The 27397-nt window shown below is 44.7% G+C and overlaps 1 protein-coding gene across 10 annotated transcripts; it reads left to right on the forward strand.

The window, feature by feature from the left end:
* Nucleotides 1-211: 211 nt before the first annotated feature.
* LOC142187954 (lysine-specific demethylase 5C-like) lies at nucleotides 212-27397 on the forward strand. Of its 10 annotated transcripts, none has more exons than XM_075261749.1 (28): nucleotides 212-358; nucleotides 1373-1721; nucleotides 8386-8463; nucleotides 12398-12520; nucleotides 12659-12829; nucleotides 12912-13049; nucleotides 13294-13359; nucleotides 13658-13781; nucleotides 14795-14979; nucleotides 15269-15427; nucleotides 15558-15677; nucleotides 16077-16235; nucleotides 16333-16514; nucleotides 16992-17154; nucleotides 17256-17375; nucleotides 17612-17988; nucleotides 18088-18212; nucleotides 18295-18448; nucleotides 18792-18888; nucleotides 18977-19332; nucleotides 19430-19568; nucleotides 20339-20518; nucleotides 21250-21390; nucleotides 21587-22108; nucleotides 23443-23497; nucleotides 23576-23778; nucleotides 24273-24491; nucleotides 26357-27397. In XM_075261749.1, exons 2-28 carry the CDS (start codon nucleotides 1578-1580, stop codon nucleotides 26366-26368), a joined length of 4512 nt encoding a protein of 1503 aa, XP_075117850.1. In that variant the 5' UTR covers nucleotides 212-358; nucleotides 1373-1577; the 3' UTR covers nucleotides 26369-27397. The 10 variants fall into 10 exon arrangements, with proteins under 10 accessions (XP_075117850.1, XP_075117849.1, XP_075117848.1 ...); XM_075261748.1 differs by lacking the exon at nucleotides 212-358 and adding an exon at nucleotides 367-600; XM_075261747.1 differs by lacking the exon at nucleotides 212-358 and adding an exon at nucleotides 367-537.

Raw genomic sequence — 27397 nt, forward strand, 5'->3', positions numbered from 1 at the left:
TTATTTTAAAGCTACAGTGCCCCTAACACCCTCCTTATGGCTTTAGTCTTAAATCCTTCTCCTGTCCCTTTAAACATTGTTTTCCAACGTGCCTGCTCACACTTCCGGGTTCCATTGACGTCACCCAGCAGGTATTTCCCCTCCCTCCACCAACCCGCTTCCTGTGTGGCCGCGCATGCGCAGCTGGGACCTTTAAACGTGCGACTGCACGGGAATATCAAGTCCGGCTCCCTTCCCGGCCTGGTCGCAGTGTGTTGATAGATCCCTCCGCTGAGGGGGGGGGGACTTATTGACGTGCCTGTCACATGAGCTCCTACGCGACGTTCGTCGTTCCATTGAGAGTCTTGACAAGTGTCAGGTTAGATGTCTCCTTATCTCCTGTGACAACTGGGGCTTTTGTCTTTCCGTATGGTGGTCGGTAAAGGGTGGGGTCACCGGAGGGGGCGCGGAAGGACACCGGTGATATGATTTCAAGATGGCTGCTGCGGAGACTGAGGGGGAGAATCGACTCTGAAAGAAGAAAACAACAATAACAAGGTGGAGAGCTGTCCATTAGGGTCCTTATCAGCGGCCTGGGCCGGAGAGGGGAGGAAGGAGGAGGTGTAAGGGGATGTGCCGCCATCTTTGCTGCTGCCTGGGTCTCTCCTCTCAGTCAGTCTGTTATAAATCTCCATATTACTTGTGTGACAAGGGGGGTGATGGGGCAGCAAGAAACTTCTATGTCAGCCAGACAGGACCTGTATATCTGACTGACTTATCGCTATACTAGAACAGCCGGCCATAGTCGCACGCACAGTAAGCATCCGCACATGGTTTTTTTTGCGTTTCTGTGGTAGAAAATTCGCCATCTTCACCCAATGACCGACTTGTTTTTGTATTTATCGGACCATCTTTAGAAGCAGCTGACGATTTTGTTACCAATCGTTAATGTTACTACGTGACGCCGATTTTCTGTGAGACCATCGCATCGTAACAAAATGTCGCATATTTGCTGACTGTGGCCGTGTCGGCTTGTATCTTAGTTATTTGATGTGGCGGCCATCTGCATGTATCTATATACTTGTTTCCATCCATTTACGTATGTCGTGTTTACATCTAACGTGTGTGTATAGGGCCAAGGTGACCGAAAACCTGTCAGGTTTTCTTAAAATTGTGTTAAACATCTGTATGTTGTTACGGCTCACAAATCGGTGTTATTTGGTAAGTACGCGATGATGTAAATGACCGCCGGCGTGCCACCAATAGTTATTTTGCCTTGCGTAGTATGAAGAATAGGGCAATGTATATAAATAGCACACGGGCGGCCATAGCAAGGGAGGAAGTGTCGTCTCTGCTGAGTCTATTCTCACCCTGTCTTCTGTTTACTACACAGGCAGAATAATCCGTGTCTCAGGAAACAGTCGACATCTTCACATCTGGGCTACCATCTTGATTCAGGATCAGTTTACAGTCCCCGGGCCTGACTCATCCCACCATTATTGTATTCTGCCCAGACCTCCTCGTTTCTGCTGAAGGATAATGCAGTGATACACGTCGACACCCTTCCCCTTGGATTTACCTTCTCAAGTCACTCAGACATGGAGACTGAAGATTTCATTCCACCTCCCGAGTGTCCTGTGTTTGAGCCCACTTGGGAAGAGTTTGCTGACCCATTAGGTTATATTGCCCGAATCAGGCCTATTGCCGAGAAGTCTGGAATATGCAAAATCCGGCCACCCGTGGTGAGTATAGGGTGGCTGCATTTCACAGCCTAAACTCCAACAATATAACTTTTCACTATAAACCTCCTTTTTTTTTTTAAATTGGTTTTTGACTAGTTTTGTTTCTTTATACTACTTCTCTTGTTTGCCTCGTTTCCCAGCAGTATTACTCACAAAAGTCATTTGTAAGGCTCTGTTCACACTGGCATTGTGACTTCCATTTTTACAGGAGCTTTTGTCCTCTGTCCGGTTGGTGGGGGGTGGGGCTGTGGGTTCTCTATGACATATGCACCAGGAGTTTTCCTAGTGCGTATGGCAAACATCGTGGTAAAGGCATCCAGGAGTGAGCCTACTATAGTCTGAAGAAGTCTAACAGAGTGTGAATAGAGCCCAAGTGTAGGTCCTTGTCTCATCCTGGTCAAATGTTTAGTTGTATAAGCTCAGGGGGGAAAATGGGTGGCAACCAATATGGCTGCCAGTACAGCTCAGCAATGCTTGTGACGAAGTTGGATTTCAACACATTTGGCCCAGGAAATGAAAATGTTGTATGGTTAGGCAGATCTGCTGGGACAGCTGAGTAATAATACCATATAAGTTGTAATGGCAGCCATCGTAGTTTTTATCCAGCTTTCCCAGACTCCCTGAAGGCTGATCTAAAGCAGTGGGGGCAGGAATTGGTACAGAATCAGGGGCACCAGCACTCTGGTATTTTGCATATGGTTTGATTCTGTTGTTACTAAAATCTTGCTGTCCACTGACCATGTAATTTTGAAGGTAGGCACCCACATAATCATGCCGTCATTGTAGGGTTGAGGCCTTGTGTGTTCATCTAAAGAGCCATATTTGTTTCACCCAGCTTTCCCAAACGTCAGATGTAACCTCTTCTACAGGGTGTATGAGAGTTGTTTAGTTGCTTGCTTCCTCTGGTGATCTAGTTGGGCTGAACCTTGGGTTTCCAGACAGGTCTGAATCCTGGGTCATGGGTTTGGACTAGAGATGAGCGAGTACTGTTCGGATCGGCTGATCGCTCCATAGAAATGAATGGATGCACCTGGTACTTCCGCTTTGACAGCGGCCGGCCGCTTAACCCCCCCGGGTGCCGGCTACGTCCATTCATTTCTATGCGAGCGTGCTGTTCGGATCGGCTGATCCGAACAGTACTCGCTCATCTCTAGTTTGGACCCAACACCCGAGTTGATTGGCCTCCTGAGTCATGCACATATACTTGTGCCGGGGAACTAGATCATTGTAACCTTAAATCCAGAACCCATGTAAAGCAGTAAGGCTGATACCTGTGAGACAGATCGACTCGGTGCTGGGTTCTGGTTCCAGTCACGTGACCCAGGGTTGGAACCAGCCTGGAAACTTGAGGTTCGACTGAAATAGAATCCCAGAGTAAGTAAATGATAAACTGTCCCTGGATAACCCGTTTAATAGAAGGCCTGAGCCTGGAGTGGGAGTATGCTGAAGGAAATGTTTCAGCATTTTAGTGGCTACTTTTGTTGCTTCCTCTCTTATCTTTGTGTAATTGCCTCCCACGCCTGCTCAGTGGCAGTCCTGACTCTGTCGGCCATATTGACATTTCTGATCACTCCTATTATCAGTAAATGTCTTCTGTGCTACCTATGGGTACTGCAGGACGGGCTGCTTGTTCTAGGCAGATCCCTTTCTTTTTTTCCTGTGACCCTACAAGACCAAACAACTCCAGGGGATGAGTATGGTACAATCCAACTCCCCTCCCCCACCTTGTAACTATTATACACAACCTCATATTGTATGACATGGCTTCTAAGTGAGAGGCTTTGTCAGCAGAGCGGCAGGAGGCGGCTGCCCTAGGCAACATGGCAGCACTATAGCCTTTCTTTAGGCCTGAGGATAGAAGCCAAGTCTTCTGACTCTAAATCACTCGAGGTTTCTCACACTAATATACACTTGTCGGTGTTAAAAACTGGATTCGAGTTGTAAAACTAGTTGTCTTGTCTAAACTACACCTGGCTTTGATGGAGGGGGATATCGTGGGGCAGATTGGTCACTGTACACAGATCGGCTCTGCTTCTGTCTATTATGCTGCAGTCACACCTCTGACTGTCCATTATCAGGCGCTTCCTGTCTCACGTAAGCAGTGAAATGTGAAGATCTGCCTTTCTGCAGTAAGCACTGACACCGGCCTACACTGAACTCATGTTGTCTTGTGTGACATCGACATGGAGTTTTGTAATGTTTGCTGTTGGGTAAAGGGGACATTAACCTGGCAATTACTTACATCCCTTTTAATGACCGTTTATCCCTTATCCCAAATATATAAAATAGGGTTTGGGTTTTTTTCTCCCTCTTATTTTGCTACTGAATAGAACACATCAGGCCCAGATTGGTTTTTGCCTTACATGGACACAATAGATGAAAGGCTCCACCCAAAGGTTCATGCCAAGATATGTTTGCTAGCAGACCATACAAACTATGGGGGAAAATGGTCATGTGGGGTGTATATAGCAAAAAATATATCTTTCATGGTCTTGTTTGCCATTATGGAGATTAGTATGATTTATAGCAACACTTCCAGAATTTCCTTGGATGTTTGTAATCAATCGTACATTGAAGGAGGTGTGTTTTTTTTTTTTTTTTTGTAAAGTGCAATGTTTTTGAGAAATTCACAAATGTTTGTTTTTTTCAACATATTTTATGGATTTAACAGAATACTGAAGACTTCAGGAATCAGGCAATAGCAAAGCAGTCTGAGGCTGAATGGGACAACATGGCGTGCTAATAAGTCCCTAAAGTTATGGCAGCGCAGCCTGAAAACTAAGTCGTGAGAACGTAGACCCTTGTGATCACAATGGCTGCTGGTTACAGTAGTGTTGTGTGCTCAGGTTTTACTGGATGCATGAGATCTTATAACAAGTTCCAGTAACTTAAATTGGACTGTTGGGGTCTTGTGGTTGTTTTTTTTTGGAGGGGGGAGGTCTAATGGTGCAGCACACTTTTTTTTTTTTAAAAAAAAACTTCTGGAAACTGAGCACCAGGGAGAGATGGGGCCTTCAAAAAATTATATATCGTTACCAATGTTCCATAATGTGACCTCAGAGAGCCTCTGATACAGGATCTAATGCTGCTGAGAACATGGTTTTCAAGGAAACAATTTTGGTCTTAAATAAAAGTTCCCCAGGCTTGCTTTGAAAGGATCTCCATGTTATCCCGTTTCATCATACACCACTAGTTGAAAAGTAGAAAATGGTTGTAATAAGCCATTTGTGACTAGTACTAGGTAGCATTTGCACATTCAGTATAATCATCCATTTCTGGATGGTTAGCATTGCTGGCCATACAACATAATGTTGGTGCTATGTAAGATATTTTCACAGCTTGCTTGCAGCGCACACCCATGCAAGTGAATGGGGCTGAGCTGCGGTACAGTCCCTGCATCATGTCTCACCACGTTGCTTTGGCCTCTTCAATGAGTACAAAGCAATCACCTGAATGTTGATTGGTGGAGGTCCTGGGGGTCCAATTCCCCACTAAGCTGATATACTTAGTATAGATCATCAATATCACAAATATTGTGACTAATGATCTTTACTTTGTAACTGGTTGCCCTTCCTTTGCGCCACAGGTATTTAAGACCATATTATCAAAGACTGCATATGTAAGATGGCAGGGAATCTTCCTTGCCTGTGATTCCCCTCCTTACTGTATGTGTGTGTATTGAGGGATTTTCAGGGGACTTTGCAAGTCCCAGAATTTGGTTCCCTTCCCTGGATTCATGAGCGGAGGTGTGAGAAGTGTTATCTTCTCAGTATAGAAGGTGACCGTACTGGATCTGGGTCACCTTTGCCTGTTGCATAAACTGGTTCAGGCGCTGTCTAGGAAGTGCTGTGCTGGCAGTGAGTAGGAGTCTGTTCACAACGCGTCTTCAGCTTCCATTTGACATATGCTAGGATAAGCTCCCATCCTCTAATGGATGGTTATAGCCCATTGTGTCTCATTGGAAAAATTAAAGATGACCGTGTACCTTAGATTTCTGAAGGACCTGGCAACTTTATAATGGTGACTGATATTGGGGGGGGGGGGAGCTAGAAGGGTGGGCATCTTGGATTCTAGCATGTGTCTCTTGTTCTCGCTGGGGTATGACAGCAGGTTACCCTCTTGTAATTGAGAATACATGCACACTCAATAAAATCCATCATGGAGGAGGTGGGCTTGAGAACCCTGACAGCTATTCAAGGTGTAGCCATCCACATTAGATGATGGCAACATAAGCCAGACCATTTTGACTGATCATGGTGGACAGACATTTGCTGTTGTATTCATTTTTTTAAATGATTGGTCAAAATCCCAGAATCCTTTGTCTCTGACTTTTATCCTGTGTATGGGCAGCTTTAGCTTGGACCTGGAAGTCCTTAAAGCTGAGGATAGAGCTGTTTATTACAGCAGTATAGTCGATCCTTCAGACCCATCTTACAGAGACTGAAACTGGTGTATATGCAGACATTTTGTTGGGATAGGCCAGTCCTCTTCCTCATCTCACAGATTTTTCTATTCCCTATAATGGAGCGGTCTGTTAGATTATCTTTCAGATTTTTCTGCATGCTACAAGCCTTGTGATCGGCAGATTTTATTTATTTTTTTTCTGATGTCAATCAGATCAATTTGCCATTTCCAAACGTCAACTTATCTGAGCAGTTACTGTTCTTATATGGCAGCAGTTATGGGGATTTGGCACTTGTAGGACTGTTTGTTCAAAATAATTGTCCTGATTCTAGTCCCATGTATGGTCGGTGACACACAAGGTACCAATAGCCACATGTAGTCTTCAAGCTGCCGCTACATTGACAAGTCAAACACCAGTTTATTTACTCTGCAGTTAAAGGGGTTGTACTATTATAGACATTTATTCCTTATCCACAGGACAGGGGATAAGTGTCCAATCACTAAGTCTCCCCTAAGACCTCCTTGTGAATGAGCGCCAGTGCGCTTTTGTGCCTGTCCTCCATTCACTTCCATGGGACTGTGGGTGCTGCTGAAGATTATAGACCTGGCAACCCCATAGAAGTGGAGGGAGTGTAGGTCACGGGCACACAAGGCGGCCTTAGAGCAGTGGTAGAAAGCCTTCGGCACTCCAGGTATTGTAGAACTGCAACTCCTAGCATGTGTACTTGCTCCGCTGTTCTTGGAAGTGAATGGAGCATGTTGGGAGTTGTAGTTTCACAGCAGCTTGAGTGTCGAAGATTGCTGACCCCTGGCCTTAGAGGAACTTTCTACCTGTCCTCTAAATCACTGAGAACCCAGAGATCGGACGCTTATCCCATGTCCTGTGGAGAAGTGTACATTACAGGACAACCCCTTTAAGTACTGGCTGTTTGGTTTGTTTAGTTGTTCCATAAAGCTGAAATTGATATAGGCAAAGATGTCTGCATCCGGGTACATTGTAGCGTCACTTTTTCATGACCGTTCATGTGACCTCTGCTGTGTGCATTGAACTTGCTGCATCATAGTGAGTAATAATGCAGGGGCTTCTGAATGACGGACGCTCTATGTATTGAATGGCTAGAAAGACCTCGCTGTGATGTAGAGCAGAGTTCAGTCAAGAAAATATGGATAGCTTTAAGCAGATGGAAGCTAAACACGTGAAAACCACCTAAGGCCGGACCCCATGTGGCGTAAATACTGCTTGTGATTCCCATCCCGCGCTTTGCAAGAAAATATGCGCAGAAGACACTCTATGGTTTCCAAAAAACATTGCGGTTTTGGAAACCGCAGCATGTCAATTATACCTACAGAAATGCTGGCTGTTTCCCCATAGGTATAACTGAAGCTGCAGCGGAAACCTCGACAAACTTTCTGTGAAAAACACTGCGGGAAAAACCACAATGTGTTGCTGCCTAGGTTTATCACGCAGCATTATTTTTGCTGTAGGACACCACGTGGGGCCTTCAGTCTCAGGTGGCGTTTACATAGGTCTCTTTATAAAGAATTTCATTCAGTTATACAGATCACCTATAAGTTATCCGCCATTATAATCCTCATGTTACAGACGTAGCAGACATGTAGGCTACTCAATACTGAGATAAAAGCAACATGTAAACCCCATCTGAAAGGGCGATCATCCTCCTGCACCACACCCTCTACTTGGGCACCCTCCACCCTTCACAGGCAATTTGGAGGCATTTATGTATTATCAGGCATTGTTTGCTGTGAGGAGTCCTATTGGGTAATTACAGAAAATTGTTATTAGAAGGTTATCTGGTGCAGTACAAAGTTGTGACACCAGGAGGCAGAGCTGCCCCTTGTGGTTTTATATAACATGGGCTTGTTTCCCCTATTAGGGCAAGTTCACACATGGTGGCCACAATAACCACAACCAGCTGACGTGGATTTACCTGATGAGCACAACCACTTTTAAATGGCTTTGGGGTCTGTGGCTGCTACATGTGAACACTGCCTTATGCTGTGTAATAAATGTTATCTGACCTGCTTGTACCAGGGTTTACACACTTTGTCCTCTTCAGAGTGCTCACCTGGGATGTGTGGAATCCACTCTGTAGAATGTAATGTCATTTATTTCCTCTTTTTTCTTAATGTGCCATTCTGTGTTTCCAGCTCATCATTGTGTAAATGTTTCATATCTTATTGCTTGCTGCTAGTAACTTTGTTGTATTCTGCCACCCCCTTCCCAATGGTTTTTTTTCAGGATTGGCAGCCGCCGTTTGCCGTTGAAGTTGATAACTTTCGTTTCACCCCTCGGATTCAGAGACTTAATGAGTTAGAGGTAAGTTATCCAGAAGATTTTTGAGGGGCTTGTTTAGGTAACACTACATAAAAGCCAATGGCTTGGTGTCTCATTGGGGCCATATTCAAACAAGTTCCTCTGCAGGTAAGACTGTTCACACCATGTTTCCAGCCTTTGTGTATCTGGGGGAAAGCTCCTAGCATATGTCTACAACAGAAAGCTGCAAAAAACTTCCACTGTGTAGGCATAGAGCATAATATTATATATTTTACATGCACTACACAGTGGGGGGAATTACATTTTCAAGGTTCTACCAACCGTTTCATTTGGACCAAATCGCAACTGCTATTATTATACTCTAAGGTCCCTTCAGACCCCAGAGTATGATGATTGGAGGCCCGGGGGAGGTGATCAAACCTGAAAACCAGTGTTTCTCACCTCTCCTGGTCTCCCTTCTGTCTCTGTCACTTCTATCTTCCATTATTGCTGAAGCCTATGGTTGGGCCTGGAGGGTCAGACGTCAAGTCTGAAGTGTCCAAGAATACAGGGAGCCACATCAAAGCTCAGGAGAGGTGAGTAACACTTTGTTTGCTCGACTCTCATCATTATGCTGTGTGGCCTGAAACCCCACAGTTTAATAGTAGTTTCTGTTTGGCCAAAATGAAACCACAGTCTTGCAAGGTTCTCCTGACTTGTACTGTAAATGGACGTGAACTAAATAATCCCATTAATCATAAGGTAAAATGCTCATTTAATCAAGATTTTTATTTGGGTCCTGATTGCCCAGGCCTAATCTTGTGCACCAGAATGGAAATCTTTGCCAGTCAAGAACTGGTGTAGATAACTCGCGCCAGCTTTCTGATGGGCGTTATTGAAAACTTGTCAGGCTAGGGCTTGCCTCCTGTGGTGTTGCCCACATTCTTAAAAAGTGGCACACTGTGTGCAGAAGGAACATGGTGCATCTATAGGGTGAAACAGGGCTGTACACCACACCTCCAACCTTGTATGCCAGAATCCTGGTGTAGGTGGCTTAGTAAATTCCCCCTGGATTGCTGTATGCTATTATATAGAATAATGTAGTCAGCTATGTTGTGTGCCTGTAAAAGACTTCTCCCAGCCCAACAGAGGCCTAAAGCACTTACAATTAGCACCACACACCTAAAATAACTCCACACTGGAACAAAAAACATTACAGCAAATGACTTTCTTTATTTGCAGTAACAGGGTTCGGGGCTTTTCATGTGAACACTGCAGAACATGTTGTGAAGTGTCCTGTTGTTTCTTTGTAATATAACTGGTCATGGGAAACCTGTAAAATTAGTAATCTCTGCAGGTGACCATAGAGGGGGCTCCTATAACATATGCAGCTCGCTGGTTTTCAGGAAGTATTATTATATGTATATTAATATCTTTAAAAAAAAAAAAAACAACCCTGTATGTCTCTGTGGTTCATGTTGACTGTCAGGGTATCAATGCCGCCGTGTTTTCACTATTCTGCTTCTTTACCTTTCAGTGGGTCATGTCCGATCCTAGGATAACGTGTTGTGTATAACTTTGGTTCTGCATTTAGCCTTTAGATTGGGCTCTTGATATAAGAAGTTTCAGGTTGTGCCGCTTATTGTGGTAGTTTGCTGCAGTGTGAGCGTTGTTTACTCTGGATACCATGGTGTTAGCTGGACTTGCTCACAGATAAGAAACCATGTACAGGGTTCCAAGAGTTGTCAGCAAATATACACTGCTCAAAAAAAAATAAAGGGACCACTGAAATAACACCTCCTAGATCTGAATGAATGAAATACTCATTGAATACTTTGTTCTGTAGAAAGTTAAATGTGATAACAAAAAAATCACACAAAAATCATCAATGGAAATCAAATTTATTAACCAATGGAGGCCTGGTTTGGAATCCCCCCCCCCCCTCATGTCAAAATGAGGCTGAGTAGTGTGTGTGGCCTCCACGTGCCTGTATGACCTCCCTACAATGCCTGGGCATGCTCCTGATGAGGTTGCAGATGGTCTCCTGAGGGATCTCCTCCCAGACCTGGACTAAAGCATTTGCCAACTCCTGGACAGACTGTGGTGGATGGAGCGAGACATGATGTCCCAGATGTGCTCAATTGGAATCAGATTTGGGTAATGGATGGGCCAGTCCATAGCTTCAATGCCTTCATCTTGCAGGAACTGCTGACGAACTCCAGCCACATGAGGTCTGGCTTTGTCCTGCATTAGGAGGAACCCAGGGCCAACCACACCCAGCATATGGTCTCACAAGGGGTCTGAGGATCTCATCTCTGTACCTAATGGCAGTCAGGCTACCTCTGGCGAGCACATGGAGGGCTGTGCGGCCCTCCAAAGAAATATCACCCCACACCATTACTGACCCACTGCCAAACCGGTCATGCTGAAGGATGTTGCTGGCAGCAGATCTCTCTCCATGGCATCTCCAGATGTCACATGTCACGTCTGTCACATGTGCTCAGTGTGAACCTGCTTTTCATCTATGAGGAGCACAGGGCGCCAGTGGCCAAGTTACCAATCCTGGTGTTCTGTGGCAAATGCCAAGCGGCCTGCATGGTGTCTGGCTGTGAGCACAACCCCCATCTGTGGACGTCGGGCCCTCATATCATCCTCATGGAGTTGGTTTCTAACCGTTTGTGCAGACACATGCTCATTTGTGGCCTGCTGGGGGTCATTTTGCAGGGCTCTGGCAGTGCTCTTCCTGTTCCTCCTTGCACAAAGGCGGAGGTAGCGGTCCTGCTGCTGGGTTGTTGCCCTCCTATCGCCCCCTCCATGTCTCCTGGTGTACTGGCCTGTCTCCTGGTATCGCCTTCAGCCTCTGGACACTACGCTGATAGACACAGCAAACCTTGCCACAGCTCGGATTGATGTGCCATCCTGAGTCCGTCTCATGCTACCACATATGTGAAAGCGCAACCAACATTCACAAGTGACCAAAACATCAGCCAGAAAGCATTGGTACTGAGATGTGGTCTGTGGTCCCCACCTGCAGACCCCTCCCCCCTCCTTTATTGAGTGTGTCTCGATAATTGCCAATTTCCATCTGTTGCCTACTCCATTTACACAACAGCATGTGAAATTGATCGTCAATCAGTGTTGCTTGGAGTTACGTTGTGTTGCTTAAGTGTTCCTTTTATTTTTTTGAGCAGCGTATATTTTGGGAGAAATTAAGGTCTAGTCGCATAGTAAGATACTTGTCATGGCATTTTAACTGGAAAGCCCCTTTAAGTTGTGCTGCGGCTTTTGAAGAATCACATCTATGCTTGAAGGGATGTCTCACTATGACAATTTGTTTGTTTTCAACCCCTGTATTTTTGCATGTCATGTGTTTGGTCTTTTTTCTCTTCTCTACCGTTTTGGCGTATAGGTTTAGAACCATTTTGAAGTTTGTCTGCAAAATTCATGTATGATTGCATAGGCTGTGTGGCTGCACACGGGTCTCTGCATCTCCATACAGTGGACACGCCACATGTTGCCGCATGCACTGCATTAATTCATTGTGGCAGCTGTATTTATGGATCATATAATGGCTGCAAATCCTGACTGTGGGTCTGATGGCTAACTGTTGGGATGGAATTTGTGATATGGTCCATATAATAAAGCCATCTGAATTGGCCCCTACAGAAACTAACAGTAAAATTGACACACAGAGGTACAGCAATTCCCTATAGAGTGCTATGGGTGCCATATAACAAACCTATACTACTTTCTGTAAAACAATGGCTCTGTAATATGCTCACGCACATGAGACCCCTCTCTGATATGTACATGTTATGTGTGCCAAATATTTCTATGGATGAACTGTGTTCCCCTTAGTGCATACATGTGTTTTGGGATTCTGATTGACTAGTGGTACAGGAGAAGCTTCGCGGTTTTCTTTTTTTTTTTTTTTTTCTCTCTCTCTCTCACAGGAGAGTGTGAATATCATCCTAAACTTTAACTTTTCCATTTTCAGGCAGAAACCAGAGTCAAGCTAAATTACTTGGACCAAATTGCCAAGTTCTGGGAGATCCAGGGATCATCTCTAAAAATTCCAAATGTAGAGCGAAGAATCCTGGACCTCTACAGCCTCAACAAGGTTGTATACCTCTCCACATGGCACTGATATTTTTTATGTATTAACAGGTTTATAACGATGGAGAACTTGCAGGACCAGTCTTGGTATACGCATATACTTTTGTGTTGCAAATCTCATGCTTATGTCTTGACTTTTTAGATTGTGCAGGAGGAGGGTGGCTATGAACCAATTTGCAGGGAGAGGAGATGGGCTCGCGTGGCACAACGCATGGGTTATCCCTCAGGAAAAAACCTTGGCTCCCTGTTGAGATCCCATTATGAACGTATTATATACCCCTTTCATATGTACCAGTCAGGAGCAAACTTGGTGGTAAGATTTCCCAGCGTTCTATACACTAATCCCATACCAAGGTATGAAACTTTTCCTTTACATTGGGATATTTCAAACGCAGGATTGTGGCGAACGACCACGATATGACAGCGAGGAAAAAGATAAGGAGTATAAACCGCATAGTATACCATTGCGGCAGTCTGTGCAACCTTCCAAAATCACCAGCTACGGGCGACGAGCCAAACGGCTGACTCAAGAGGTAAGAACTCTAGTCTGACAACCCAGTCTTCCTCCATTTGCTGACTTTCACATCTCCACGATATTCTTGTTGTCCACATTATCATGTAATACTATGATGCATTATTTTGGTTACCTTTGTCAGGATGGTGTGTGTAGGAGGCTGTGAGGAAGGCTTCACCTCCAGGTAGAGGTCACCTCTGACCTCCAGGGACTGTTTGGTCTCACTTTTTTTCCTTTTCCCTTGTTTTTGTCATCTCATGCAGGATCCTGACAGCTCAGATCCTGCCACACAAAGTTCCTCTCGGCCCCCAGAAACATCACCACCCTGGGTATATGATTTTCGCGTGTCCTACATTGCGCTTTAGCCCTATGTTTCTAATAAGTGTGTGCGAGTCACGTCATATGTGACCTTTTTTATAATGCTTAAGACTGCGTGTTTAGTGCTCACATTGTCCTGTATTGTAGTCTTATGTTTCTATCTGTTATAAGAGCTGTTATCTAACCTTGTACTATTATTTCTTGCTTGTGTAGATTTAGTCTTTAGATGCTGCTTTGGTTTCCTCTTTCTTCCTCACCAATTTTTCTGTCAGAAATATTCTCACTTCTGATTTCTCCTTTTGTCTGTAGCCAGAGCCCACCGAAGAAGATATAGAAAAGAACCCAGAGCTGAAAAAGCTTCAAATTTATGGCGCAGGCCCAAAAATGATGGGACTTGGCTTAATGGCAAAAGATAAAAACCTTCGTAAGAAAGGTATGAAGATTATTTTCCAATGGAGGAGATAACTAAATTTGGGACTAAATGGGATATCAGACACTTACTGATGCTGTCAATATTAGTGGGGTATAATATTCTGACTCCAAGCAGCCCTACTGATCAGCTGATTGCAGCATCCCTTACACTGATTATCAAGCACAGCTCCATACATCTGGTTGTGGCTGTGTGTGGTATTACAGCTTATTCCTATTCACTTGAATGGGACCAAGCTGCGACCATACTACCGAATGTATGTGCTTGATAAACAATGAAAAGGACTGGGCCACCTTTGGAATTAAATGGCTCATGTGTCTAGCTATTTGAAAAGTGGTGGGGAGGATTCTTAAGACTAGGCTAGCAATATCAAATGCAAAGAATTCTTCTTCCAGCCCCTTTATAATTGATGCATTTAAAGGGGTTGTCTGAGATCAGAAATGTGTATGCAGGTAGCAGGGGAGATGCTGAAAATAGCACTTGCATCCCTTGTTCCTGCACTCCGTGTGTCCTCTTCACTGTTTGTATACAGTGTGGTGCAGCAGTATATGTGTGGCTGTCCTGTCATGATGTCACTTCTGCAGCTGCTCTCTATACAAATATAGCAGCAGAGTGTATTGGTGACCCAGTGCAGGATACAGATAAGCAGAAGTGCTGTTATTTGCTGCATTCAAATCTCTGATCCCAAATTCCCCTTTAAGATGGTTGGTTCTGAGTTAGTAAAATCTAAAAGCCTCCTTGTCCAGGATCTTAGTCTTGTATGACAGATCAGCTCCATTCTCTAGTTATTTGGCATTGTAGACAGATCAAGCACAAAGATGACTGGCCAGCTTTGGTAATCCTTGAAATCCACTTTGCTGTTTCTGACAAAACCTGATGTTTCCCAGAGCTAGCATGATATGTGGCTTTTGCTTAGAAGATGACATGGTGTAGACATTGCAAAAACCTCCAGGTTTTGTATAGGTTTGCTGTAGATCTTTACTACAAAGTATAACCAGACTTTGTTTTTATTACAGAAACTGATATTCCTGAGTGCCCACCAACGTTGGTGGTGAAGGAGGAGGTTAACATAGATTCAAGAGAGTATGGAGAATACCATCCACATATAAAGCGGGAGAGGTCACTCAGTCCTGAACCCTGCACCAAGATGACTATGAGGCTCCGAAGAAATAATAGCAGTGCCCAGTTTGTACGTCCGCTTGTTAGTGTTAATTTTTTCTCTCAATTTTGTCTCTTAAAGGGAACCCCTGTCCATACGCCCTATTAGAGTATACAGATCTCGTGCTGTGTGAAGGGTCCTCTACTTGGCACCCACTTCCATAACCCAGAATAGAAAGCTGCTCTGGGAACCGTTGCCATGTAGGCCTTACTGGGTTACCCTTGCATAGTTGGTTGGGGTGGATGTTGAGACTGGGACTCCCAACACTAATCTGATCTTCCCCAGAGCTGCATTATTATGAAACCAGACCTCACTTGTGCTTCCCATACAGATGGATACCTACGTCTGTCGTATCTGCTCCCGTGGAGATGACGATGAGAAATTACTACTTTGTGATGGATGCGATGACAACTATCATACTTTCTGTTTGCTACCCCCATTACCAGAACCTCCAAAAGGCATTTGGCATTGTCCTAAATGTGTCATTGCAGTAAGTCAAATGGGAGAAACCTTTTTGTGTTTCCTAAACAATACATAAAATAACTTAACCCAGTTCCAAAAAATAACTTCTATACAGGATATGTAACAATTTTTTTTTTTTCTCTACCCTTTACTTCTAGGAATGTAAGAGACCCCCTGAAGCTTTTGGCTTTGAGCAGGCCACTCGAGAGTATACATTACAGAGCTTTGGGGAAATGGCCGATACATTCAAGGCGGATTACTTCAACATGCCAGTTCATGTGAGTTTGCCAGTCTAGTTTGGCGCTTGCATTGGGCACTCTGCAGGAAACCTGACAGTGATTCTGGACATGAATTGGTACAGTGCAAGGAAGTTATTGTGAGGAATTGTGGCTCATGGCGCTTTTCTGCCCCATGATGCACCACTTTGCTCTTTCGGAAACTGTTGGCCACATTTTAAGTAAATGGGTAGGGGTCTAGACTGGACAGCTTGGTCCATCAAGCTTGCTGTAAATCGCAGCATGAGACTTACTTGAAATTTCTACTAGTCACTGCTGGAGTACATTTCAGTTCTGGCACTCGGGAGCCTCCTGTGTTGTGTTAGTATTAAGATGATCCAATGATACAACCAGCACACTTGGTTTCTTGCTGCTGTTAATAATCTTCCTTGTTCCCTGCAGATGGTACCTACAGAGCTGGTGGAGAAGGAGTTCTGGCGCCTGGTGAACAGTATAGAAGAGGATGTGACTGTACAGTACGGAGCAGATATTCACTCCAAAGAATTTGGCAGTGGCTTCCCAATGCTTGATGGCAAAACCGAGTTGACTCCAGAGGAGGAGGTGATTGACATGTTCAGTTTGCGTACTTTTATTTTCCATGCCTATATTTGAGGTTTTTTTTTTTTTTTAAATCTGACTCTCTTGTTGGTTCTTCTAGGCGTATGCCACAAGTGGCTGGAACTTGAATGTTATGCCAGTGCTTGAGCAGTCTGTCTTGTGTCACATCAATGCTGACATCTCTGGGATGAAGGTGCCCTGGCTGTATGTGGGCATGGTGTTCTCTGCTTTCTGTTGGCATATTGAGGATCACTGGAGCTATTCCATCAACTACCTGCACTGGTAAGATGCAAAACCATTCATAATAATAAAGACACACACTGATGTATGTTGTTAGGGGTAACATTTTTATAGGATTTTATAAAACTTTAGCAGTTGTCCTATATGTGTATTGGATACTGATGACCTAGCACAGGGTTGGTCCACACAAATCTATGTAAAGGGTAGGTGATAAATGTGTGATATGCTGAGATCTCAGCTGATCATGAATATGTAAGAGGTACTCTTGTGTCCTGCAGCCGTGGGACGTGTGTTCTGCTATTCCATTCATAGTCTATCCATGGAGATGGCGGAGTACCCAACCACTTATGTGAACAGTTCTCAATGGAGGTTGAGACACCCAGCGTTTGGATCCCATATTCTTCCTTTTACGCAGATGTCTTGGCTAATAATCCCACTAACACCCCCCACCCCCCTTCCCCTGCACATTTTCTAGTCTGCAATTTTGAGATGACATAAACCACTACTATATTCTTCCAGGGGAGAGCCCAAGACCTGGTATGGGGTGCCGTCTTCTGCTGCTGAACAACTTGAAGAGGTTATGAAGAAGTTGACTCCAGAACTCTTTGAAAGTCAGCCCGATCTTCTTCACCAGCTGGTCACACTCATGAACCCCAACACCTTGATGGCACATGGGGTGCCGGTCAGTGATTCTCTAGACTTGTGCAATGACGTTTTCTTTTAGCATTAGATGGATTTTATTCCGTTCTTCTCTCGTCATATTAAATTCTCGTCGTCCTTTAGGTTGTGCGGACAAACCAATGCGCTGGAGAATTTGTAATTACCTTTCCGAGAGCTTATCACAGTGGCTTCAACCAGGGTTACAACTTTGCTGAGGCAGTCAATTTCTGCACTGCTGACTGGGTGAGAGTCTCATTAAAACGTTTTCAGGCTAAACCTGCAGTTTGAGCATTAAGATTGTATAAGATGTAGATCAGAGCGTCAGAATTCTTAGCCGGCTGTCCTAGCTGAATATTAAAACATAAAACCCTCCAGGCAAATGCCTGCTGCAATAACACTTAGAGTGTGAAAGTTTACCAATTAAAAGTCAATGCAGATTTATCCAAGTCAACCTCACAGATGATCTCTTCAACTTCTAGCTTACAGCCGGCCGAAAATGTATTGAACATTACCGGAGGCTCCGGCGATACTGCGTCTTCTCCCATGAAGAGCTAATGTGCAAGATGGCTGCATGTCCGGAGAGACTGGACCTCAGTTTGGCTGCTGCAGTGCACAAGGAGATGCTTATTCTGGTGCAGGAAGAACGGAGACTGCGCAAGTCCTTGATGGAGCGAGGCATTACAGAGGCTGAGCGGGAAGCCTTCGAGTTGCTCCCTGATGATGAAAGGCAGTGTCAGAAGTGCAAGACCACCTGCTTTCTTTCTGCATTGGCATGCTATAATTGTCCTCAAGGCCTTGTGTGCCTGTATCACATTGACGACTTGTGCCAGTGCCCAGCAGCCCGTCAGTATCTCAGGTAAGGCTGGCACTTTTGTGCACTTCTAGTAAGAACCAGTTGTGTCTGGTTTACAGTGGAAGTCACATGTCCTGTAGTGAATGATAATATTTGTTTTAGGTACCGCTACACTCTTGATGAGTTGCCAGCCATGTTATACAAGTTAAAAATTCGGGCTGAATCCTTTGACACTTGGGCAAACAAAGTAAGACGGGCCTTGGAGCTTCAGAACGGTGCTAAAATAGGTGAGACTTTAACAGCTCTCTCAACTGTGGCTTCTGCTACGTCTTCATTGTATTAAACTGGCTTGGGGTTGTTTATCTTTAGCAGAACTGGAACAGCTGCAGGTTCTTGCAAAAGAAGCTTCTGACAAAAGGTTTGCGGAGAATGAGATGCTTCATGAACTAAAAGGCACTATTAAAGAGGCCGACTCTTGCATCAGTGAGGCCCAGAAGGTTCTTGGTGCTCCTCAGCCTTCAAGGTTTGTATCAGAAGTGCAGTATAAGGTTGGAGATTCTTTTTTTTTTTTTTTTTTTTCTGAGCCAAACTCAGAAGAGTACTTAGTAGGGTTATATAGAAATTTTTGCTGCATAGCCATAAAATTGCATTACTTCACCCATTCGTTGATTGGTGAAGTGATGCAGCTTGCATAGACTTCATCTTCTGTTTCAGGGACCACCTGAGGTGCTAAAATTAAGAGATGCAAGCCATTTCATGACTGAGCCCTATGCTACTTGTGTATGCCCCTAGCTCAGCATATCAGGGTAGGATGCTGTACTTGCCTGTTGGTATATGTATTACATTGTATTTTTTTTATATATTAGGACTAATTCTACAGTAGTGTCTCTGGACAGTTTGCATAAGCTCATACGACGTATCCAAGCTCTTCCATGTGCCCTGGATCAGCTGGCGCCACTACAGGTGATTATAAAGTCATCCTTTCTTCTAGGTTCATACAATGTTATGCCAGTGATGTGCAGGATGTTATATCTGCGTTAAATCTTCTCAGGAACTTCTGGAAAAGGCTGAGGTATTACAAAAGGAAGCAAAGAATTGCTTACAGTCTCTCCCAGACAGTGCGCCCCAGATGCAGGAGTTGTTGGAGCGCTGTGATGCTTTTGGTGTGCAGTTGCCTGAAGCTGTACAGCTGGCAAGGCATTTGCGTCAAGGGCAGTGGTTATCGCGGGTACGAGCAGCCCTCGTTGCAGGACGTTCGGGCACGCTCCAGGAGATGCGGGCATTGTTACAAGAAGCTGGTGAAGTGGCTGAAAGCCCTGCAGTGGAGAAGGCTCGTAGTGAGCTGCAAGAACTCATCTCCATTGCGCTCCGCTGGGAAGAAAAGGCTCAGATGTGCTTAGAAGCAAGGTGATGTTTCCTCTCTAGTCACCTGAAGAAAACCTCATTCATTGTCTTATTAGTTCTCTTGTGTTGATACCAAACATCTTGATGGTTATCTCTGTAGGCAGAAGCATCCGCCTGCAACTCTTGAGGCAATCATTAAGGAAGCGGAGAACATTCCAGTACAACTTCCCAATACAATAAGTTTAAAGGAGGCCCTCTGCAAGGCCCGAGCCTGGAGTGCCGATGTGGACGAGATTCAGGTCAGAAATAGTTCTTATATTGGATGATTCACAGTCTAGTGATTTTCTTAGTTATCTGGGTTCTCCAGAAGTCTCTTTAGATTGGCGCTATACCTAGGAGATTCAGGCTGGTATAACCAGGTCTTGAGATTGGAACCAGCTCCTTGCCCCTGGGTCCCTAAACCCTTTCTTATCACGATTTACTTGTATGGGCTTCTCTTACTATAGTCGTCAGCTTCTATAGTGCAGATAGCTTCCTGTGAACACTGGGAAAGTAGGTGGCAGAGTGACCCAAAAGCTAGTTTTGATGACAGAACCAGAGAAAGCTGGAGTGGGGATGTCTCAGCCTAACTAACTTCATTAGAACTCGTACATGAGATCCGTATCCGTTCCTGACTGGCTGTAACCTCCTAATAATTCTGCTGTGCCATTCGGGGACTTTAAGACTGGTGTAGTCTATGCTGTGTGTGGCAGCAGCAGGGGACAGACAGGCCTGACTTATGTATTTCCTTCAGTAAACAATAAAAATGGTCTCTTACAATTCCCTCAGTGCATGTGAGTCACACTCTCATTTTATCATCAGTGATCTCAGGACCGCTCCATTGTGGAGTACACAAGTTGCCAAACACTGACCCAATAAGACATTTGTTCTGTTCACGTTCTTGTCTGTAAATCTCCACAAGTTGTATTGCTGAGATCATGGAGGGTTGGATGAGCACCCCAAAGTATTCTGGTATCTGACCCTACATACAGATCCCTGCTCTTCTGACCTCTTTGCATGCTTTTTATAGAATGGAGATCACTATCCCTGCCTCGATGACTTGGAGGGACTGGTTGCTGTGGGTCGAGACCTCCCAGTGAAAATGGATGAACTTCATCAATTGGAAGTGCAAGTGGCCGCAGCTCATTCCTGGCGGGACAAAGCAACGAAAACCTTCCTGAAGAAGAACTCTTCTTATAGTCTTCTAGAGGTGATTAATGTGAAAATAACCCTGGCTCGTGTCCAGTGTCTTATCCTCACTGTCAAGGAGTCAGACATTGATGGCCTATCCTTAGGAAGCTTTCAGTGTTGTATGCCTAGGAGCCAAAAACATGGGGCCCCTGCTGATCAGTGGAATTTGTTGAGTCTTGATTTCTATTTTGCTTAGTGGTAGAGGTCCCAGTGGTCAGACCCCACCACATCTAAGGATGGGCTACCATCCTGCTAAAGAATGGGAACAGATGTCCTAGTAGGGTGAATGGAGAAATAGGATGGTGCTGCGCCCTGTCAGAAGACAAACACTATTTGTTACTGGTCCTGGTGCTACATGTTCAGTTTCTGCAATATTGTGCTGAAATTGTAATACTGGAATAAGTGCTTGTGACCATTTGGCGGTGGGCTTTAGCCATATCTATTCCAAGCGCTGTCGGGTTTGAGCAGGCAAGCATTGCTTACAAAGCAGCAGAATAGGAATGAGGAGATTCCTCCCTAATCTCTATAGTGAATGTTCTTGCTCTTTTTGGCTGCTGTGCTAATCGTACGTCCCATCATGCTAAGTGTCTTCTAGAACTGAAAGGTAGGGCAAGACTAAATGCCCAACTGTTTTACAATGTGGAGAAGCCCCCTACACCCTGTCCCTGCCTGCAGACAGTCCAGCTATTTTACAATTATCTTGCACTGTTTTCCTGTAAGAAGGTAACTTGTCTCTTCCTATTATTGCAGGTGCTGTGCCCAAGTGCGGATGTTTCTTCAGGTACTGGCAAGAGGTCCCAGTGGAGGAAAGAGCGAGAACATGGCTTGTATCGATCTGATATAGAGAGCCTGGGGCTGTCCGCACAAGATCTGCGGGATCCTGGGTGCATTGTAAGTAAAGGTGGCCATACCTGTGCATATGTATGTGTGTGTGTCCATAGACAAGAGGTAGCCAATGACTCTGAAACCCTCAAGTTTAGCACAGTTTGGTGTGTTGTGTGTCTTTTTGTTTTTATTTCTCTTCTCTCCATTTGTACCCTGCCTTAGCATAGCTAATAATCTTATTGGCTCATGTCTGTCTGTTCAGGTCCTGGCCTTTAAAGAAGGAGAGCAGAAGGAGAAGGCAGGAATTCTAAGACTACGGACTATGAACTCCTCGCTGGAGAGAGGTTGTGTCTGCGTGTGTGGAGAACCTCCCGGGGAGCTTATGCTGCGCTGTGAGCTTTGCCAGGACTTGTTTCATGGGCTGTGTGTACCTGGGCCCAGACTTTCTTCTCATCGTGTGGCACATGCTTCGCCATCTCTGGCATGGTGGGAATGGGACAGTCGGTTTCTGTGTCCACTCTGTGTGCGCTCACGGCGGCCACGGCTTCAGACTATACTTTCTTTGTTGGTTGCTCTTCAGAAACTGTCAGTGCGCTTACCGGAAGGAGAAGCACTACAGTGTTTAACTGAGAGAGCAATGAGCTGGCAGGATCGAGCGCGCAGGGTACTGGCAACACCAGAAATAGCCAACGCTGCTACAACACTGGCGGAGAGAAGACAGCGGTTACAAAATTCTAAGGACCCACAGGCACTAAGGGAGACGACACGTAATGAGCAGAACCCTGTAAGTCTTGTGGAAATGCTTCAACGATTTCATATTCCAGGAATCCATAAACTTCAACTACAACTCCCAGCATGCTCCAGTCACTTCTGTGCAAGTGTGCATGCTGGGAGATGTGGTTTAACAGTTGGATTGCATCATAAATTGGCATAAAACAGATTTTATCCTCTTGTGTCGGCTGAAACTACACAATGAAACCTGCAACAAAAACCTCCATGATTAGATGCAGTTCTCGCTGTTAGTCGGTTGTCTTTTTATCTGCCGTTCAGCCCTGAACTCTTGTGGTTCAACTCCAATGGTTAAAAAATCACTTTGCATCTGCACCAGGTCTCTGTGCCAGAGCTGCAGTAGTCCAGGACAGGAGGGTTTGTCATGGGGACATTTATGTAGAGACCCAGCTTTAAACATTGACTATTTTAATATACCACCTGTGCTAGTGTCTTACATCTATAGTGAACAAACTCTAGGCACCTACCTTACCGGGTATGTAGGGTATGCACAACCCCGATAACCACCTTTCCTATGGCATTAGTGGTGTCTTTTTAGTAGGGTTTTAAAGGGCTTTCCGGGTCACCATATTGGCGGTCTATCCTATATCCCCATCAGCTATGACATCCGTGCGAGTGCTGCATCCTTGTTCACACTGCATGCCATCTACATAGCAGCTAAAGCTGCAGCCGCTACTATGGAATATTCTCCTGATCTATTTGGGTATTTGACACCCTGTTCTGTCAGTATGGAGAGCCAGATGCCTTATGTTTTGCATGCTTAAAAAAAACTTTCCTACTTCTGCCAGCAGGGGACAGTGTTGTATATAGTTGTATCTGAATCCTGAGTACCAAAATTGGAGTATTGCCCTATAAACTGACTGTAGGACTATTCTAATGAATGGAGTGTTTTCAGCCAGAGGGGCGTCAGTCTTCACTTTGCTTTTTCTGGATGCCGATGGTTGACAGATTCTCATGAATTGGAGATTTCCTTCATTTAATTTTAGTTTTGTGCTGAGGATTTTAAAAGACTTGTGGGTTCTCTCTTCCAAGTATCTGCCCACAATGTACCATTTCTGCATTAGTACGAGCCAACTATTAGAGAGGCGTGGTCACTCACGTAAAAGGAAGTAGCCCTGTGCCCTGCAGAGTACATAGGAGGGTACTGTCATGCAGCATTGCCCAGCTCCGGACTCCACTATAAACATGCACCCTTGACTTGGCTGAGTGTGCACATGCTCTAGAAGAGAAGTGAATAAGCCTCTGCCCGACCCTTTACCTTTCCCTAAGAACAAGGAATCCATCGTCCTCTCACTAATCTACATTTCATGGTTATGTCTTCCTATACAGGTTCCCCATGAAAATGGAGATGGTCATTCAGAGAATGGCACGTGTGTGATGCCAGGTAACCTAACTCCATGGGACATCTGTGATCATGTGTCAGTGTCAGATGTGCCCTGGGTTGACTGTTCCCTCCTTCCAGATCTAGATGCCATGGCAGCCCTGCTCCCACGTATCGACAGGACGTCAGTTCTGGATATTTCTATTGGGTCTCGAGCTTTGCTGGAGGACCTCATGTTGGAAGGGGACCTACTTGAAGTGACACTTGAAGAAGAACTTACTATTTCGAGGCTACTACTAGCATCACAGACGCCGCCGGTGGAGAGACTGCGGACATTGATAGAGGTAATAGAAGTCTTTATATGTAGTGTAGGGTCATATACTGCAAAGACTTACTGATAGGGGATCTACAGTCCTATATGGGACAGTAACAACGTCTGTAAAGCCTCTGCAGAATATGATGGTGCTATACAGGAAAAAAATAAAGTGTCTGTGTAAAGTGATATATAAAACATGCTCACTTGGATTACAGGACTGGCTTTTGCGTAATGGACCTGGCTACTGTCTTGTCCTCTAAATTTAAAAAAACATTCAGTGACCCAGCTTCGGAGTTATACATGACGTTCAGCTCTGTCCCTTTACACTACTTGATGGGGAGTCAGCGGTTCTAGGAAGCACTAGAGGTAGTTTGTGGCCCTGTATAGTTCCCTAAACCAGTTTTGGGGCTGCACCCCCAGTGTCTCCATGAGGCTTACACATTCAGCGAGAGTTCTGTGTTAGTATTGACCTTTCTGTGCCACAAAGGATTCCCAGGCTTATTTGTCTCTGTTCCCTCACAGATAGAACGGTGTGAGCGAAAAACCAGTCGACTGAAAGGAAAAGACCATGAAAAGAAGAAAAAGAGAAGGAGTGAGAGGGCAGAAGGAGGTTACCTGCCCCCAACACTCCAGAAAGAGGAGCTGGGACCAAAGAGAAGCCGCAGCGACCGATCTCAGGACCTGACGGCAGAGAAGGAGAGTCCGAGGAAAGTTGGTGCTGAAAGTAATCAGAATGGAGAGGTGAGAAATGCAGCATCTTAAGATCTCTCATTGTACATGAACCCAAGTAGGCCAAGACGGTGACCATTTGTGTATGACACGTAGAAGAGGTCTTTGTGAACGAGTCCAGGCAGCAGGTGCAGGGTCTGTGGTCCGGGCCCCCTGTTAGTGGTGGTCTAATATGTCCTTTATGGAGGTGATGCTGTACTAGATAAGATTGGATGGCTTCATATCTAGGCTGTGCAGTGCACAGAGGATGGGCCATTCTGGATACAACGGAAGCAAACACTCAGCTGTACGAAGTTATTGCAGTGCTCTGTCTGAATGTAAACCAGAATGTTCATTTACTGACTGTAAGCAGAGCAGTTAGTGAGGGAATGGTCCACAATGTGAATGAGAACCTTTCATTATGAAGAGGGTGAACTGTCTGCAGTGTCTTAAAACTTCTGCCATATAAAAGCCTTAGATGGTCTGGACTGAGACCTCCCCCTTTCCCCCCAGATGTGCTCCATCCGATGTCCTATTGTCGTCCCTGACGAGGAGGGGCTCGTGTATAGTCTCTATAGCTGGTATATATGTGTGTACATAACTCTGGTCACTGTCACAGCTGCATGCACTTCTGCCCTGTAGGTGGCGGGTCTCGCACTCACTCTCTGGTCACTCTTACTGATGTATCCCAATAATATAAAAAGCACCAACTAAGTATCAATGTATAAATAACACAAAAAATTCTTTTGATTTTAAATCTAAATTTATTGTTACAAAAATGTTTTTAATTGTAAAAAATATTGGTATCAGGAAAAAACAAACACATAAAAACATTTAAAAACACACAAGAGTGGAGGTCGCACTGGACTGAGCAGCTCCAGCAGGTGTATAATCTGCTAGTGGTGTAGGGGATGAGAACAGCCACAATTAATGTGTGTATAGAGAGGCCCAGTATTTTGTATATATAAATGTAAATAGGCTCCTATTGCCCACAATATCACAAGATCAGGGCACTTAATTGAAAAATATCTGTAGCATTGCAAAAATCATACCCCTATCACCACTATATAGTAAGAGCATATAAGGTAACAGAACCAATGTAAAGTTACACACACATGCCAGTATTACATAAGCCAACCTACATAGGACAAAATGTGAAGCATATACATAAACCACTGCTCACCAGCTGCGACCTCCACTCTGAGCCCCCTGAAGAAGCAGGGGCGAAACGGTCCGTCGGGGCTCAGAGTGGAGGTCGCAGCTGGTGAGCAGTGGTTTATGTATATGCTTCACATTTTGTCCTATGTAGGTTGGCTTATGTAATACTGGCATGTGTGTGTAACTTTACATTGGTTCTGTTACCTGATATGCTCTTACTATATAGTGGTGATGTGGGTATGATTTTTGCAATGCTACAGATATATTTTTTCAATTAAGTGCCCTGATCTTGTGATATTGTGGGCAATAGGAGCCTATTTACATTTATATATACAAAATACTGGGCCTCTCTATACACACATTAATTGTGGGTGTTCTCATCCCCTACACCACTAGCAGATTATACACCTGCTGGAGCTGCTCAGTCCAGTGCGACCTCCACTCTTGTTGTGTATTTTTAAATGTTTTTATGTGTTTGTGTTTTCCTGATACCAATATTTTTTACAATTAAAAACATTTTTGTAACAATAAATTTACATTTAAAATCAAAAGAATTTTTTGTGTTATTTATACATTGATACTTAGTTGGTGCTTTGAGTTTTTGCGGGTATCTTTGTTTTTTATCTAGTATTGAGATTGCTTTGGGTTTGGTATCCCAATAATATGTCTGTCCCAGTAATGGACCAGGCACTGAGCTCTGCAGAGATGTGACCCTGACTCCATCTTCTCTTCCTCCCTAGCAGCGCTTGTGACATTCGGCGTGATGGACCTGACACTATACGGATCAGGACAGTGACACTCCCCACCAGACCTGAGTAATACCTCGCTGATGAATAAGGCGGCTGCAGGGGTGACCAGACCTAGAATCCCCTCTACCTCTTACTCAGCATTCTCTGTTCTACACACTCGTCTCCTGGAAAAGGAGGGGAGAACTTCTTCTTCTTTCTGGGGACACCGAGTGGAAGCCGGTGCTACTTCTTCAAGACAGATGGCAAAATTCTGCATAAGACTCCTCCAGGATCCCAAGAACATCTCTTCCTCTGACGTCAAGCAATTTACTCCACTTGGAGACAAGATGCAAATTCTGTCAAGTTTTCTCCATGGATCCTGCAGGGCGAGGTCGTGTCCTGGCCAGCACATGCAGCTCAGCCTTCTGGACTGGGGTCACATACGTGACCAATGCCAGCATCTGGTGCGGTGCCGGGCGAGGGTCTTGTCAGTAAGGAAGCTATAACAGTGGTTGGGGGTGGGGGCACACCTTTTATTTATTCCCTTCTCCTTGTGGTTTCTAGTTTCACTAACTGCCCTGCTTCCTCCTGTTTCCCTTGGATAGTTCAGGATCCAGGGGGCGCTCTGCACTTCCCATCCCTGTAAAACATGTTCACTTTGTTGCAAACACTTTGTTTAAGGAAAAAAAATAATTTCTAGAAAATGTAAAATGGAAAAAAAAAAAATTCCCTGAAGACTCCGTTCTGGAGAGTTATCTTTTCTGACATGTAGAAATAAAGGTAGAGGTTTTTTTGGACGCCGTGTCCCGGTTTGCTCCTAAGCTGTGTTATACCTCAGTATTGCAGATACAGTTTATTTTACAGAAGTTATGTTTGGCGCCTCGGGAGACTTTGGGTCATGTTAGTTGGGGTTTTTTGTTAGGGTGTTTTTTTATTTTATTTTTTTTCCCCACCCAGAAAGATTTAACTTATTACCGTCCTATGACTGGAAGTATTTGCTCTTTGTTAGGTCCAGGTAACTGGTAATAATGTCCTTACGAGGTGGCGCTTTGG

Source organism: Leptodactylus fuscus, unplaced genomic scaffold, assembly GCF_031893055.1.
Source record: "Leptodactylus fuscus isolate aLepFus1 unplaced genomic scaffold, aLepFus1.hap2 HAP2_SCAFFOLD_346, whole genome shotgun sequence".
NCBI classification, from domain to species: domain Eukaryota; kingdom Metazoa; phylum Chordata; class Amphibia; order Anura; family Leptodactylidae; genus Leptodactylus; species Leptodactylus fuscus.

Bases quoted from the DNA above. Each gene is read 5' to 3' on its own strand.
- LOC142187954 (XM_075261749.1), top strand. From the start codon at position 1,578: ATGGAGACTGAAGATTTCATTCCACCTCCCGAGTGTCCTGTGTTTGAG. The intron at 20,519-21,249 runs GTGATTAATGTG...CTATTATTGCAG, and splicing joins CTTCTTATAGTCTTCTAGAG to GTGCTGTGCCCAAGTGCGGA. The intron at 21,391-21,586 runs GTAAGTAAAGGT...CTGTCTGTTCAG, and splicing joins TGCGGGATCCTGGGTGCATT to GTCCTGGCCTTTAAAGAAGG.